The following is a 13,474-nucleotide window of genomic DNA, read 5'->3' as shown; positions in this document are numbered from 1 at the left end:
GTGCCCTCTTAGCTGACCACCCTAACCAACTTAACCTCTTCTGCCTTACCATTGGAGTGCCCATTTTCCTTTCTGACTCCTCACACATCTATTCCCATTTGGACCTACCCTTTTGCACTGCCCAGCTTGCCCATCATCTTGAATGGTCTGTTCTTTTTCTTTCTGATGCCTACTCGAGCGACGATTTCCCGTGTGCTCTCTGTTTGCTGACTCCTACCCCATCAGAGTGCATGCCAAAACAGCATCTTACTAAGGCTGACTGGCAGCTCTACTCCTCCCTGGTGATCTTCAAAGAAAAAGATTTCCCTAGTTGTGATGACCAGGTGGACTATCTCACAAACATTATCCTTACTGCTGCAGAATGTTCCATTCCCTGTACTTCGTCTTTAGCACGTTGTGTCCCAGCCCATTGAGGGACTGAGGCATACCATGATGCAATTCATGTGTGGAGATGAGCTCTCCACATTTTTAACTGTCATCCTACATTGACAATCTGCATTCGTTATAAACAGGTGCGTGAAAAGTGTCATCACATTCTTCAGGATAACAAAGGGGCTAGCTGGATTTCATTCACTAATTCTTTTAACAGTTCCACCACATCATCTGTCATGTGGGCCGTCCTCCGATGGCTCCCTGTGTCCGAAATACATTCCCCTATTTGTGGCCTCAGTCACAGATGATGTTATTGTGGGCGCTATTGAAATCTCCAACACCTTAGGGCACCGTTTTGAAGCAAATTTCGAGCTATTCCCGCTATCACTCTGCCTTCCTCCATCAGAAACAAGCGGAGGTGGCTCAGGTGATACCCTTTCCTTCTTTGAATCGTGAGTGCTACAGTGCCGCCTTTACTATAAGGGAGCTCGATCATGCTCCCAGTTCATCCCGATCTGCTGCCCCAGGGCCGGACACCATCCACATTCAGATGCTGCAGCACCTTTCTCTTGTGGGCAAGAACAAGATGATCACTCTCCAGTGATTGTGTTAGTTCCTTGGCACATCCTGACAAGCACTTGTGGGATATGTCACAGACAAGGTTACACATGCTGCTGAAAATACTATCCTCTTTTTATGGACCTAGTCTCCCACTCACCAGTGCCATGGAGGACCAAAGATGTTGCAACAGCTACTTAGTTTCATCGAAGGGCTATGTGTGATCTCAGGTGACATCCTCCAGACAAACTTCATTACTTGTAACTGCCTCTGTGCTAAGACTCACTAAAGAGTTAAACCCAGTAATGCTAGGAGGGCTACATCTCCTTGGGAATGTATTCAACTTCATCCCAGCTGTGAATCAAGCTCTGTAATCGATTGGTTTGCCAAAGATAAATAGCAGTCAGGGGTCTACTCCTCAATGGTATACCTACCAATGTGTTATTTCCTACCAAACATCCCTGTAGCAGCTCCCTTTCTTAGCAAGTCGAATAAGGACTGCAACCTGAGTCTAAATTTTTATGTAGTTAGACTAGTGAGCTACTGTTATTATGGGCCTAAAATAAAAATACCTTGAAAATATTAATTTAAAAGCATAAAAATCATAACTGAGGCCAGGATAGATAACTTCTGCAGTAGCAGGGCTGTGAAGAGGCATTGGGTTGTTACCAGGATCTTGATCGATGGTTGTTCATGAAATTTTATTACTACTCAATTGGTACACTCATGATGCTCAGACATGCTCATAGCCTCCCCCCATCCCCCTCGCCCTCACCTGCTAAGGATACATGCTGTTTATGGTGTGTAGACACATTGGCTGTCAGCAGGTTGTCACGTAGGTGCTGACCACCACCACCACCACCACCACCAGCATCAGCAGCAGCAGCAGCAGCAATGAGGGTGCACAGTGCATCCAAGACAGTCCGACTACCTTAAGATGCAGGGTGCTGAGGCACTCAGAATCCAGTCAGTGTCCCTATGCTAGGGAGATTGGTTTCATCTGCAATGCTTGCACATGCAAGTGGTGACAAGCAATGTCAGTGGCAAAATGAGTGAGCTCTAACTGTAGGACACCAAGGTAGGAAGTAGGTGGTTGGCCTGCTGGAGACACACTAGGCAGAAAGCACTAAGTCATCAGCATTGGATTTAATGCAGCTGGCAGTCCAATTGCTAGCAGGAGCAGACAGACAATGGCAGCTAGTAGACCTACATCAACTTGTGAGTTGGTGTAGCTCTCTCCCCATAGATGGTGCCTGCCAGATTGCATATATCTATCAAATAATGTGAATTTATACAGTCTTGACTGGCCCTGTTGTACCAGAGTATTGATTCCTATTACCTAATCCATAAAGATGCCCTAGCCTAGCTGTGTGGCACAGACATCCTGCCAACCACTGTGCTGGTAGCATTACACCTCTAGCCTGACATAAATTCAGTGCTGTGGGGATATTTCTTGCTGTGTCAACATGCCAGACCTGTTATAATTGTCGGTCCAGCCCTATTCTGCCCTCCTCCAACAGGCTTCTTGCAGTAATACTAAACATCTGCTTTATTCAACCACCTGAATAAAATTATGGTGCCACTACAATGCATCTGATCATAATGTTCCATTACTCTGAGCCTGGATAATCTCCAAAAGACTAAATTATAAAAACACTGTCCCATATAGCAGTTACAAACAAAAAGAAATAGCACTCTCTGCAATAATTGGAAATACAATAATCTTTCCCTTAATTTAGTTTGTAATAGAAGTCATGAACTACTGAGAACAAAAGGTGATTCATACATAAAAGAATATTTCACACACTGTGCCTGGTGGGATTAAGTCATAAGTTTTTAAATCAGCAGCAGCAGTTGTTGTAGTCATAGTAAATGAAAATTACTAACAATAATGGATACTGACATGGCCTGGAGTGATTATAATACATAAGTTCAAAATTAATATAAAATTGAATTTTAAATAGATAGTTTAGATAAAATCTTTCATAATAAAGGCAGGTTTTGGGTAGCACCTGTTACGTAACTCTTCTGTGCCTCCTCCACTTCTGCATTGCTCACCCAGGTGCTGAAGTCTGTGGAATTTGAAGAAGGGTGGTGGCTTGCAAGTTCTTTGCTTGAAACAATTTTTTTCCAAAGCATTAATAAAAGGATTTTCCTCCACTTGCTGCCTTCTCCCATTTCTCAGCAAAAATTTGAAATTTATAACTTTCCTCAATTATATTTGAAATAAAAATTTTTCACAGGGAATTAACAAACATAACCAGCTCTGTGACTGCATCAGCATCATCAGGCTACCCAGCCACCTTTCAAACAGTTAATTCAAGTTAGACGGGGGATGGTTTTTACCACCTACCCCAACCCATTTTAATCCATGACAAGAAACCTTCACCACTGGGAACTGCTTTGGATTCTTCTCTCATTACACAATGATACAGCCCTCATTCTGAATTAATTCACATTCATATGATCCAACATCTAAATATCACTCATACTACATCTACTCATGGTCTTGAACCATATTTGGGTTGGTGCTTTCCTTTCACAATGGTTAGAAGATATAATAATTAAAACTTAAATTAGCTAAGTCAAGCATCCATCAACCATTGACAGATGAGCCTCGCCAACATGCCGTGCAAACTATTTGAAATGATGGTAGCCTGATTGTTATTCTGAAGCTGAAAATCGAACACCAGGCTCTCATGGTTGCTTTGAACTAAATAAATATGAAGAATGTTGCTGCACGCTGGACTCTCATTCGGGAGGACGACGGTTCAATCCCGTCTCCAACCATTCTGATTTAGGTTTCTCGTGATTTCCCTAAATCGTTGCTGGCAAATGCCGGGATGGTTCCTTTGAAAGGGCACGGCCGATTTCCTTCCCAATCCTTCCCTAACCCGATCTTGCGCTCCGTCTTTAATGACCTCGTTGTCGACGGGACGTTAAACGCTAACCACCACCAATGTTGCTACAGAATTTTTACATAAATATATTTACCACTGAAATCTGACATTTTTGTATATCATATAGTAATTTGATTTTTCACGTTAACAAATGAGAAATTAAATTGTTCACACCTATTATACAAAAATATGCCCTATCACATCAGAAGCAAGCTGAAGACTCATACACTCTGTGGAAATAACAATATTCCAAAAGGTTTACAATTTCTCTTAACATATGAATTCCAACTAGTCTTCATTACAGTATTAATTTCGATTATTATTTCATAAATGAATCCAGAATAAACATAGTAAACAGTACAGGACTGTGTAATTAATAATAGAAATTTTAAGTGTGCAAATAATTCATAATTTCAAATGTTTCTAAAAAAGTACTTTTAACTGTGTTCAGAACTAGTACTTATCAATTATAGCATCAAAACAAAAATATTTTATAAAGTAATTCCTTTTTATAAATTTTAGCTTGAAATATAACATTGTGTATAAAATTGTATGAAAGCTTTCAGAAAATCAACTGAGATAATACTGACCTGTCCAAAATTCAAAAACTAATACTGGTATTGACAACTACTATTGAGATAAGTAAGCAGGATGTCCTGTTACAACACCCTTGTTGAATGTTAACAACTTTTGCATTTGGTGTAGCTCCCCATCTGAAGTGTTGGGTGCCATTTGAAGGGCATGCATTTGGACCATTTCCAATGACTTCCAATTCTACCTCACTAAAACACGAGTCAGACATTTGTCATAGCACCATTGTCCATCCTGATGCAGAATTCCACTTGAGTGACACTGTTCAGCGTTCTTGCACAATCCTGATTTTTGGGAAAACTGATGCGACTGCTCCATACTAAACTAAAACTTAGCTGCAGAGCAGAGCTTAATGATCTTTGGAAGACATCTCTTGGGATGTTGATGATACTACTCTCCTCTAAAGCTAGTGGGCCCTGTTCTCATCGAGACTGAACTATAGCTGACAGGTTTTCGGCTCAGTGCCACCTTCAGCCTTTAAATTGGGCCCAGTACATCATTATGGAGCATGACTGGCCACTAACACCTTCTTGATTACTCCCATAGACAGGTTTTTTTGAAGAGGTGGTACATTCAGCCTTTTTAATATACCAACTCTTGTTAACTTACGTAGTTACCCTATGAAAGTGTCCTTACACATCGTACACAATTTTTTTAAATGTAGAAGTAGTATTGACCCATCCTGCGGTGGAATTACTGGTTGGAATGCACTTAAAGGGCCATGTCTGGGACCTCCACAGAAATTGCTCTACATCTTTCCCTGCAAACTGCCTTTGGTTAATACCCAGATCACAAATTAGGGCAGATATGTTTAACGTGCCTGAAGTTTCACTCCCATGACCTTTCAGCATCTGTTCCTATGTTCTTCAGGAGTACCAGATCTTTTGCTGTGTATGTGTCGTTTTTTTACAGGGAAGTTTAAAACCATTAACAGGATCCTGCATTTCCTTAAACAGACCTCACTCAACTTTGTTTTAGTTTGTAGTGACTCAGTGACCAGTCTCCAGGCTTAACCTTGTCATCCTGTGTTAGCTGCTATTCATGACCTTTCCTCTGACCTCAGTCATTCTGATTGCTCAGTTTAAGTGGGTATCTCAGGAATGAACTGGCTTACTGGGTAGAGAAGTGATTACTTGCCCAGTATTCACTTTGATGATACCAGGTGTGGATTTGAGGGTGCAGGTAAAGGCTTCCCTTATTTGAAGGTGAAGGTGGAATGTGTGGTATGGTACTGAGCATTCCACCCAATCAAGGCTACTGGTGCTGCATAGTGCTCCTCCTCCTGCTGCTGCTGCTGCTGCTGCTGCTGCTGCTCTCAGATGGATTCTGCCATCCTGTGTTGTCCCTGCATCAGTCATACCAAATTAGCCAAGTTTTATTTTATGCAACAAGCAATCCCCCCCCCCCTTTTTGTACTGCCACTTCTCCATCATTGTTGTGGAGGCTTGCAGGGTCATCCTGTTGAAATGTCACAAACACCTGGCTCTTTGACAAATATCATCTTCAGGATTATGTGCATCTAATATGGGAAGATCATTCATGAACAGTTGAGCTGGTTTTCTGTTTTCTACATGAAAGTGATTTTCATTCTCAGATGCAACATTTTAAATTGCATTTAGGTTGATCACAGGGTGATCAATTTTGGTTGTCTCCTGCCCCATGTTGGGTCTGGGAACCCTAAAGACTACCTTCTTTGGCAGCTGTCTTGGTCATCCTACTTTTACTTTGTTTAAATTGCTTTTGAATGCAATTAGTACCTTCTGTCTCTCATCTTATTTTGTGTTTTAGGTGTGGTACTCCAATGAATGGTGCATACTGTTGCCATATTTAGCAACTTCACTACAATGGATTGGGGGTGGTATGGCTGCTAGAGAAATGCTTGTCACATGCAGAGCTGGGGGTGCTTGCTCAGTCCTACCCAAATGCTGCCTGATTATTTCTCTCACTTTATTTTGTTATCCAGCTGAGAACCATTACACTGTCAGCCTTCTCACTTTTGCTTTTACAAATCTGCAGCCTAGAAGGCATTCTTTATTCTGCAACAATCTTCATCCTCAATCAGGTTATTGGTTTGGCAGGCAGTTTCTCTTGCCATAAATGAGTGCTAGGGGACTACTTGCCTGCTCTGACCTAATTATCAGTGATTCTTAATCCTACTTTTAAAAAATAGCGATGAGGCATGGCAGTGATTAATTGGGTAAAATTAACTAATTTCTGGTTACTAGCAGTTTCCCTTTTAAAGACTTCAGCAAAAAGCATTTACAATTTCTCATACAGAACAAAACTACTACTGAAAGATCGTTAATAAGTAAATGTACAGAAACAATATTTCTCCTTTTTTGTGCATCATACTGTTTCTAGGAGTGCCTTTAAAAACTACTAATATTGCTGGAGAATAAATAACCTAAGATACCCATTTGAGAAATGCACATTAGGATATTTTTGTGGCATTTAATGCGAGGTCTTTCAGAAAAGACCTCACGTGAATTTAAAAAGCAATAGTACTCCTTGATTTTTATTCCACTATAGAGTGAAGGTACACTTTTTAATTGGCCAGATCAAACAGAGACTTGCCAAATTGAACAGGAACATGTTTAAGTACCGCAATGCTGAATCAAACTTTTAAATATCCTTTTCCCTTTCTACTTACTTTATTCCTAGGATAGGTAAAATTTTGATTATTGATTTTACTTACAAAATAAGTATTGAAATAATTCCTTCTTATGAACAGGCATATGTTACTTGTGGATGGGGAATCCAGAACATTGGATACGTGATGATATGTTTTGGTGTGACCAACTCAGCATCAGCACTGTTACTTGGATGGGCCGTCAAGATCACTGGCCGTCTACCCATAATGGTGACATCATTTGCCCTTCATGTGGCCATATTAGCAACATTATTAATCTGGTATCCACATCCAACGAATCACACAGTTTACTTTGTCATCGCTGGTCTGTGGGGAATTACAGATGGGGTGTGGCAAGCACAAGTCAATGGTAAGAATCTCTCTCAATAATTCTTTTAAATTAACATACTTACTCTCTGAAAGAAAGCAGAGGAATAAAACTTGGACCAGTCTGTACAAAGTAGATAATAATAAGGTTTCAATATTTTGCAAAAGAAGAAAACAATTAAATAGTGATTCTGAACTGTTAGCTTTTTGGCATCACAGTGCCATAGGTCAGCTGACTGCTTGATTGCATTTACGTACTTCATAAAAAAAAATTTGGATGTGTTCTCAAATTTTAACTGTCAAATTTGTTCAATGTTTTATGGATAGTGGCAGTTTTCCTTGCTCACTACTGCAAGCTTTAACTACATAATACTGCTGGATATGAAATTCCAAATCAATAAACCAGTAAGTAATACTAGATGTATATGCTTTAAATATCATTCAATTAAGGAATGATACGTTTAGGTGCCCACTTGCTGTATCTCAGCAGGAGAATGTAGCAAGTGAATAGCCTGTGACCAATTATATTCAGTTGTTCTTCTAATGGCCACACTTACATTAAAATTAAAGTTTTTGTATACTAATCATTCAAATAAATGAAGCCATAGAAACCATTGACAGTGTCAGTATCTTCTGGTACTAAATTTGTAGAGACATTGCAAGATAAATTGATTTCTGGCAATTATGGGTAATCATTTTAAATAATTTTTGGTAATCATTTAGTTAAATGACCAAAATATAATAAATGCACATTGAAAACACACAGATTTAAAGAAAGGAAAAATTTCTACTGCAACACAATCATTTTTGTTTCTTTCCTCCTGATGTTTTGAATTGTTACTAACAAAAATATTTTTTTTAAAGATTCTCTGCAATTCATCAGTCTGCTATGAATGATTATTGTGACTGATAAGTAGACTGAGACAGAAACAATGTTGCAGACAATACTCAAAGAACTGATTACACAACTGATGGGTACAATAAAGCAGTTCTGATAGTACTTTATGGTGACTGCAAAACATTATTTTGTAGACTATTTCGCATCACTTAGTTTCTCCTTAAACACAGTTTCAATGTTTAAAACTGAAAGTTTTGAAAAATAATCAAACTATAGATACTATTAAATTATTGCTACTGCAATTATATGACTATAGATGATGATGATGATGATGATGATGATGATGATAATATCCAATTTTGATTTATGCATCTTTGCCCATTTTAGTTTCTAGTAGATTGTAACTAATGTTTCCATCTCTTCTTAGGACGCCAAACATATTTTGCATCTTCTGGTGAATAGTTGCTTATCAATTTAAGTATTCATTAATCTTGCTTTTGGATGTGTTCATGGTATTTCTTTCTGTACTCTTCTATTTATCTGTAGTAAGGTGCTGATGTACATTTCATTTCAAATTTCTTACAACCACAAATGCCATCATTAACTAACTTCACAAACTGAATCTGCTTTTTGAGAAATAGAATGTCATAATCACGTTTTTATGTTCACAGCACTTTATGGACTCACCTTCCCTGGTAAGGAGGAGGCAGCATATAGCAGCTTCAGATTGTTTGAATCACTTGGTTACATAATTGCCTACAGTTACAGTGCATGGCTTTGCACTTACATAAAAATATATAGTGTGCTTGGTTTGTTAGTCCTTGGATTTGCTGGGTATCTAGTCATTGAAATAGGAGTGATCCACAAACAAAAAAGCTCTTGCAAGTAGTTAGTGGTTAAAATTTAAAAATGAGTAATAGCTGTAACTTCTTGCACTTGTGTACTTCAATCAATGACAACTGTTTTCACAGTAAAATAAAATAAGTTGTAAGGATTTTCTTTATTAGAGCCACTGCATGGTAGGTTGTCATTATTTCTCATTACGAAGATGTCTTTCAGTTCATTTTGTGTTTGTGCAGCCTAAAATGTTTTTTCCTGTGTATCAGCTTTCTTGCAAAGATATTATTAAATGAAATGAGAGGGAAAATTTTAACACTGTGGCTTCACCATGACAGTGCTCTTTCAACATCTTAAAAATATAGGTAGCCAAAGGCAACAAACAGTAGTTTTAAGTTCTATGATGTAATTCCAATTATTTTATTACCACTGCTGATTTTTCAATTGAGCTGTATCTGCACCTTTAAGCACCACTGCTGTAGTGTTACTTCCATGTACAATTGTTTAATTATATTTCAGTTAATTGTTATTTTTATGCTTAATTTTAATAATTATTATTTTATGTGGAAATGTTAGTTTAATGTCTTTCTTCTGTTAGCATTACACCCTACTGATTAAACCATTTAAATTTGATGAAAAGGCTAGAAATTTCAGTTACACACTGTCTCAGAAAAAAAATCAGTCCACAAAAAATTCTTATGTACTCAGACTCAAAATGATAATTAAATATACACATGAGTATAATTAGTGGAAACAGCAAATTATGTTATGTTAAGGATTGAAAATGTGCTTTTCAATACTAAACTGTCAGCATAGTTCGTTATGCATGTGTAACACTGCCAGAATTATTGCCATCAATAATACTGTATATAGTGATGAAATCCATGAGGCCAGTGTGAAGCTACATCCCTAGCCCTCTTCACCGACACTCTCCAGTATCAATTGACTTATGCTAGTATTCAATCCTAGACCACCAAAACTGTAAATGGAGGTTTTCTAAATATATTGGCAGGAGATGAGACACTGTTATTTCTGTTAATTGTTTAAGCATATGTATCTCTGTGATAATTTGTAATGTTGTTCTAAATGTGCCTAAACCATTTATTCTGATATCCTTGTACTGATAAATTATAAGTTCTTGAAGTAATAAAATATTTAACTCTTTCTTAATCATCTTAATCTTTCTCATATCTTCCACTAAATACTACTACTACTACTACTACTACTACTACTACAACTACAAATACAAATACATTTGAAAACTTAACAGTGGGAATAAAATTTACCTCCACTATTCCCAACTTAACCTTACCATTGTTCAGGAGCAAAGTATGCAGTTAATAAAATACTTGACCACCATCTTTGTCAATAAGCTACAGAAAAAAATTGAAAAGAGCATCAGGATTACTGTAAAAGCAAATCATGGAAAAGGTAACAGAAAATTAGTTTATTTTCACTAAGATTATTTTTTTGTAAGCCTATTAACACTATCCCATCACAAAATACCTCAATAAAAGTCAAGAAACATGAAAATAAATCATTGTCATTGAACAGTAAAACAAATACTAGGAACTGGAAACAAAATTTGAAGCAAAAACGGTATGTAATTTGTAGTCACAACTGTAAACAACCACTAATTATTGACTTTGTGGAATAATAAAACCGGAGTTCACTTCAAAGCCAACACACTGATTATGTTGTGTTCACTCTCTTTGAGGGATCTGGAAGAAAATCAGCTACAGAGTTCAGTAATTAATATCTCACAATGAAATTGTTTGATGCTGACAATCTCCAATGTACTGGCACATGACCCAGCAAATACTTCATTGCAATGGCTATGTGAGAGACATAACATGCAGCATTGAATTAGGACATCTTGACAACTCTGGTAATGATGATGGTCCTGTGTATTTGCTGCCTTCATTCAGAATAGGCTGGTAAAATATTTGCATTTTCATAGCATGGTAAAGATGTTGGTTTTGTTTAATCAGTACTACCCTACACCCTATTAATAGCTGCTGCTGTTGAAAGTTCATGGAATCAAAGGGCTGAGAGATGATACACAGTATCATAGATGTATTATGAGGAGGTAAATGTAGGGAAAAAGTTAGAACATAAATACAGTACTTACAACCACTACTAATATGTTAATGTTCCTTTGAAAGTTACTAAGTGAAACACTCTATGGAATTATGGAATAAATAGGAATCCAGCTCAACTGATGAAAGAAACACAAACATGTGTACTTAAAGTAGGAGAATAGTGTAATGTAATCAGGAAATTACAATGAGGTACACCACCATAGTTGCTGCAAAAAAAGAACAAATTTACAATGTAAAGATTCTATATGATGAACAGTTACCAGAGAGATGGAGGATAGGTTGTTGAAAAAACAAGGGACACAGTAATTTGAGCAGTTAGATAAAGTAAGATATAATTTTGACTGTCTCAAGGAGTTGTATTAAGAGCTGCTAAATTTTATGTGAAATAAAAGGGACTAACACACCCAAAAGATCAGTTTTTTCCAGCTTTTATGCCCTTTGAGTAAATTTTTAATTGTAACAAATGCTCATCTGGTATGATTCACTCCTAAAGTGTTCTCAAGAAATTATGGTCCAAAATGTTCTAAAAGCCTGTTGCATATTTCACAGAAGTACATGCCACTGAATAATAGCATTAGCACAGATGGTTTATGTAGAATACTATGTCTGCTCATACTGCTTTTTTCATTCATTCATTCATTCATTCAGCCACCAATCACTCATTCAATTAAAGTTGAAAATTTTCCTGGTACTTAATGATGAACATTATTTTCAATTTTAGTTGGAGCTACAAATTTTTTTTCATTATGCCACAGTTGTTGAAAGGCAAACCTGTGCTTCAATTAATTTTCAAAGCAAAGACTTCAGTCTTTGGGTATTTCGTATCTATAATGAAAACATTAAGTCTACTCACCAAAACCAATCTTGTTGAAACAATGTCTTAGCCTGCCTGGCTATCTGTGTGGTCTAACATACTGCTCACCAAGCAGGAAGGCATGCTGGTCCTGGCACAAATTCGCCCAGTGGGCTGTTTCCCCTTATTCTGCCTGAGTTACACTGTGTCAGTGATTGCTGCACAAGTACTGTCTCCACATATGCACACACCATAATTACTCTACCACACAAAATTTGGGGTTACACTTGTCTGGTACAAGTTGTTCCTGGGGGTCCACTGGGGTCCAAACCATACGATAACCCTGGGTTCAATGTGGGGCAGGTGGACTGCTGTGGCCTGTTGTGGGGTTGTGAACCACTGAGGGCTATGGCAGGATGAAGCCTCTCCATCATTTCTAGGACCCTGGTTCAATACACAATACTTTCTTGGTCAATCATGACTAATAAGACTTCATAAAATGTAACAGCTATTGGTTCTCTTGTCAACATTTATGGATGAAACATAGTATGCATCATCCAGTAATTAACATCTTCATTAGAAACTTGCTTAGAGGTTGTGTAGCATTTCTTCTGTAATGGGACCTCACTTCTGCTTCCCTTTAATCAGCGTAGCTACAACAGCAGTGTTATCACCAGTCTGAGATGTTGCTGGCCAAATACTGTGACTCTAATCTTTCACTGACACACTTCTAGAAGACAGTTTGTGAATCAAAGGTACGCTTGGAATGAATCAGGTATACTGGATTCTTGTTGTTGAAAGTAATGATGCTATCTACCACTGGCTTCGTAGGGCTGCTGTGGGTTATCACTTTAATGTTACATTGTACATTAGTCAATACTAATTTTATCAGTTCAGAAAGGTTTACAGTTTACTTGCCAATGCTCTGGAGGCTGAGAGCAGTGACTGATCATGGGGCTGTGGGGTCACCACATCCCTAAAAACAATTTGAATGAAAATGGTTAAAATGGCAAAAATATTATCAATAATAGACTCTGGCAGAAAAGTGGAAGATTGGAAAAGGGTTTGTGAATTACTTGCTTAAGCAGATATGTGGTGGTGGTGGTGGTGGTGGTGGTGGTGGTGGTGGTGGTGGTGAGGAGGAGGCAAAATGAATGTGTGGCTGAAACACAGTATGAAAAAGGGACCAAATTATCAGAAGAGTGGCAACAATAAAAAAAATTCCATTACATTTTGGGGGAAAAGCTATGAGGACAGTGCAGAAATTGTGGTTTGTAACATTACAAAAACGACCTATGAGGAATCTGAAGTTGTTCATTGGGGTTTCAGTATATATAGTAAATAATAGTGTTTCACACATTATGTAATATTTATCTCCTTGTACATTTACATACATTATCTGCAAACCACAAGTTTATGGCAGAAGATATTTCCCATCATATCACACACATGGGTTTCTTCCTGTTCCATTAGTGTGTGGAGTGCATGAAGAGAGACTTAAAATTCCTTACTATTATTACTCATCCT

General features: G+C 37.8%; 1 protein-coding gene across 1 annotated transcript in view; it reads left to right on the top strand.

The window, feature by feature from the left end:
- LOC124788691 (UNC93-like protein) overlaps nucleotides 1-13,162 on the top strand; it is a 95,044-nt gene extending 81,882 nt beyond the window's left edge. Inside the window, exons 5-7 of the mRNA XM_047255971.1 lie at nucleotides 7,153-7,420; nucleotides 8,887-9,049; nucleotides 13,036-13,162. Coding sequence (XP_047111927.1) covers nucleotides 7,153-7,420; nucleotides 8,887-9,049; nucleotides 13,036-13,162 — 558 coding nt within the window. The remainder of the gene's footprint in view (nucleotides 1-7,152; nucleotides 7,421-8,886; nucleotides 9,050-13,035) is intronic.
- Nucleotides 13,163-13,474: the final 312 nt, after the last annotated feature.

Source organism: Schistocerca piceifrons, chromosome 3 (genome assembly GCF_021461385.2).
Source record: "Schistocerca piceifrons isolate TAMUIC-IGC-003096 chromosome 3, iqSchPice1.1, whole genome shotgun sequence".
NCBI classification, from domain to species: domain Eukaryota; kingdom Metazoa; phylum Arthropoda; class Insecta; order Orthoptera; family Acrididae; genus Schistocerca; species Schistocerca piceifrons.
The sequence above is the reverse complement of the archived record's forward strand: the minus strand, read 5'-3'. Positions and strand labels throughout refer to the sequence as shown.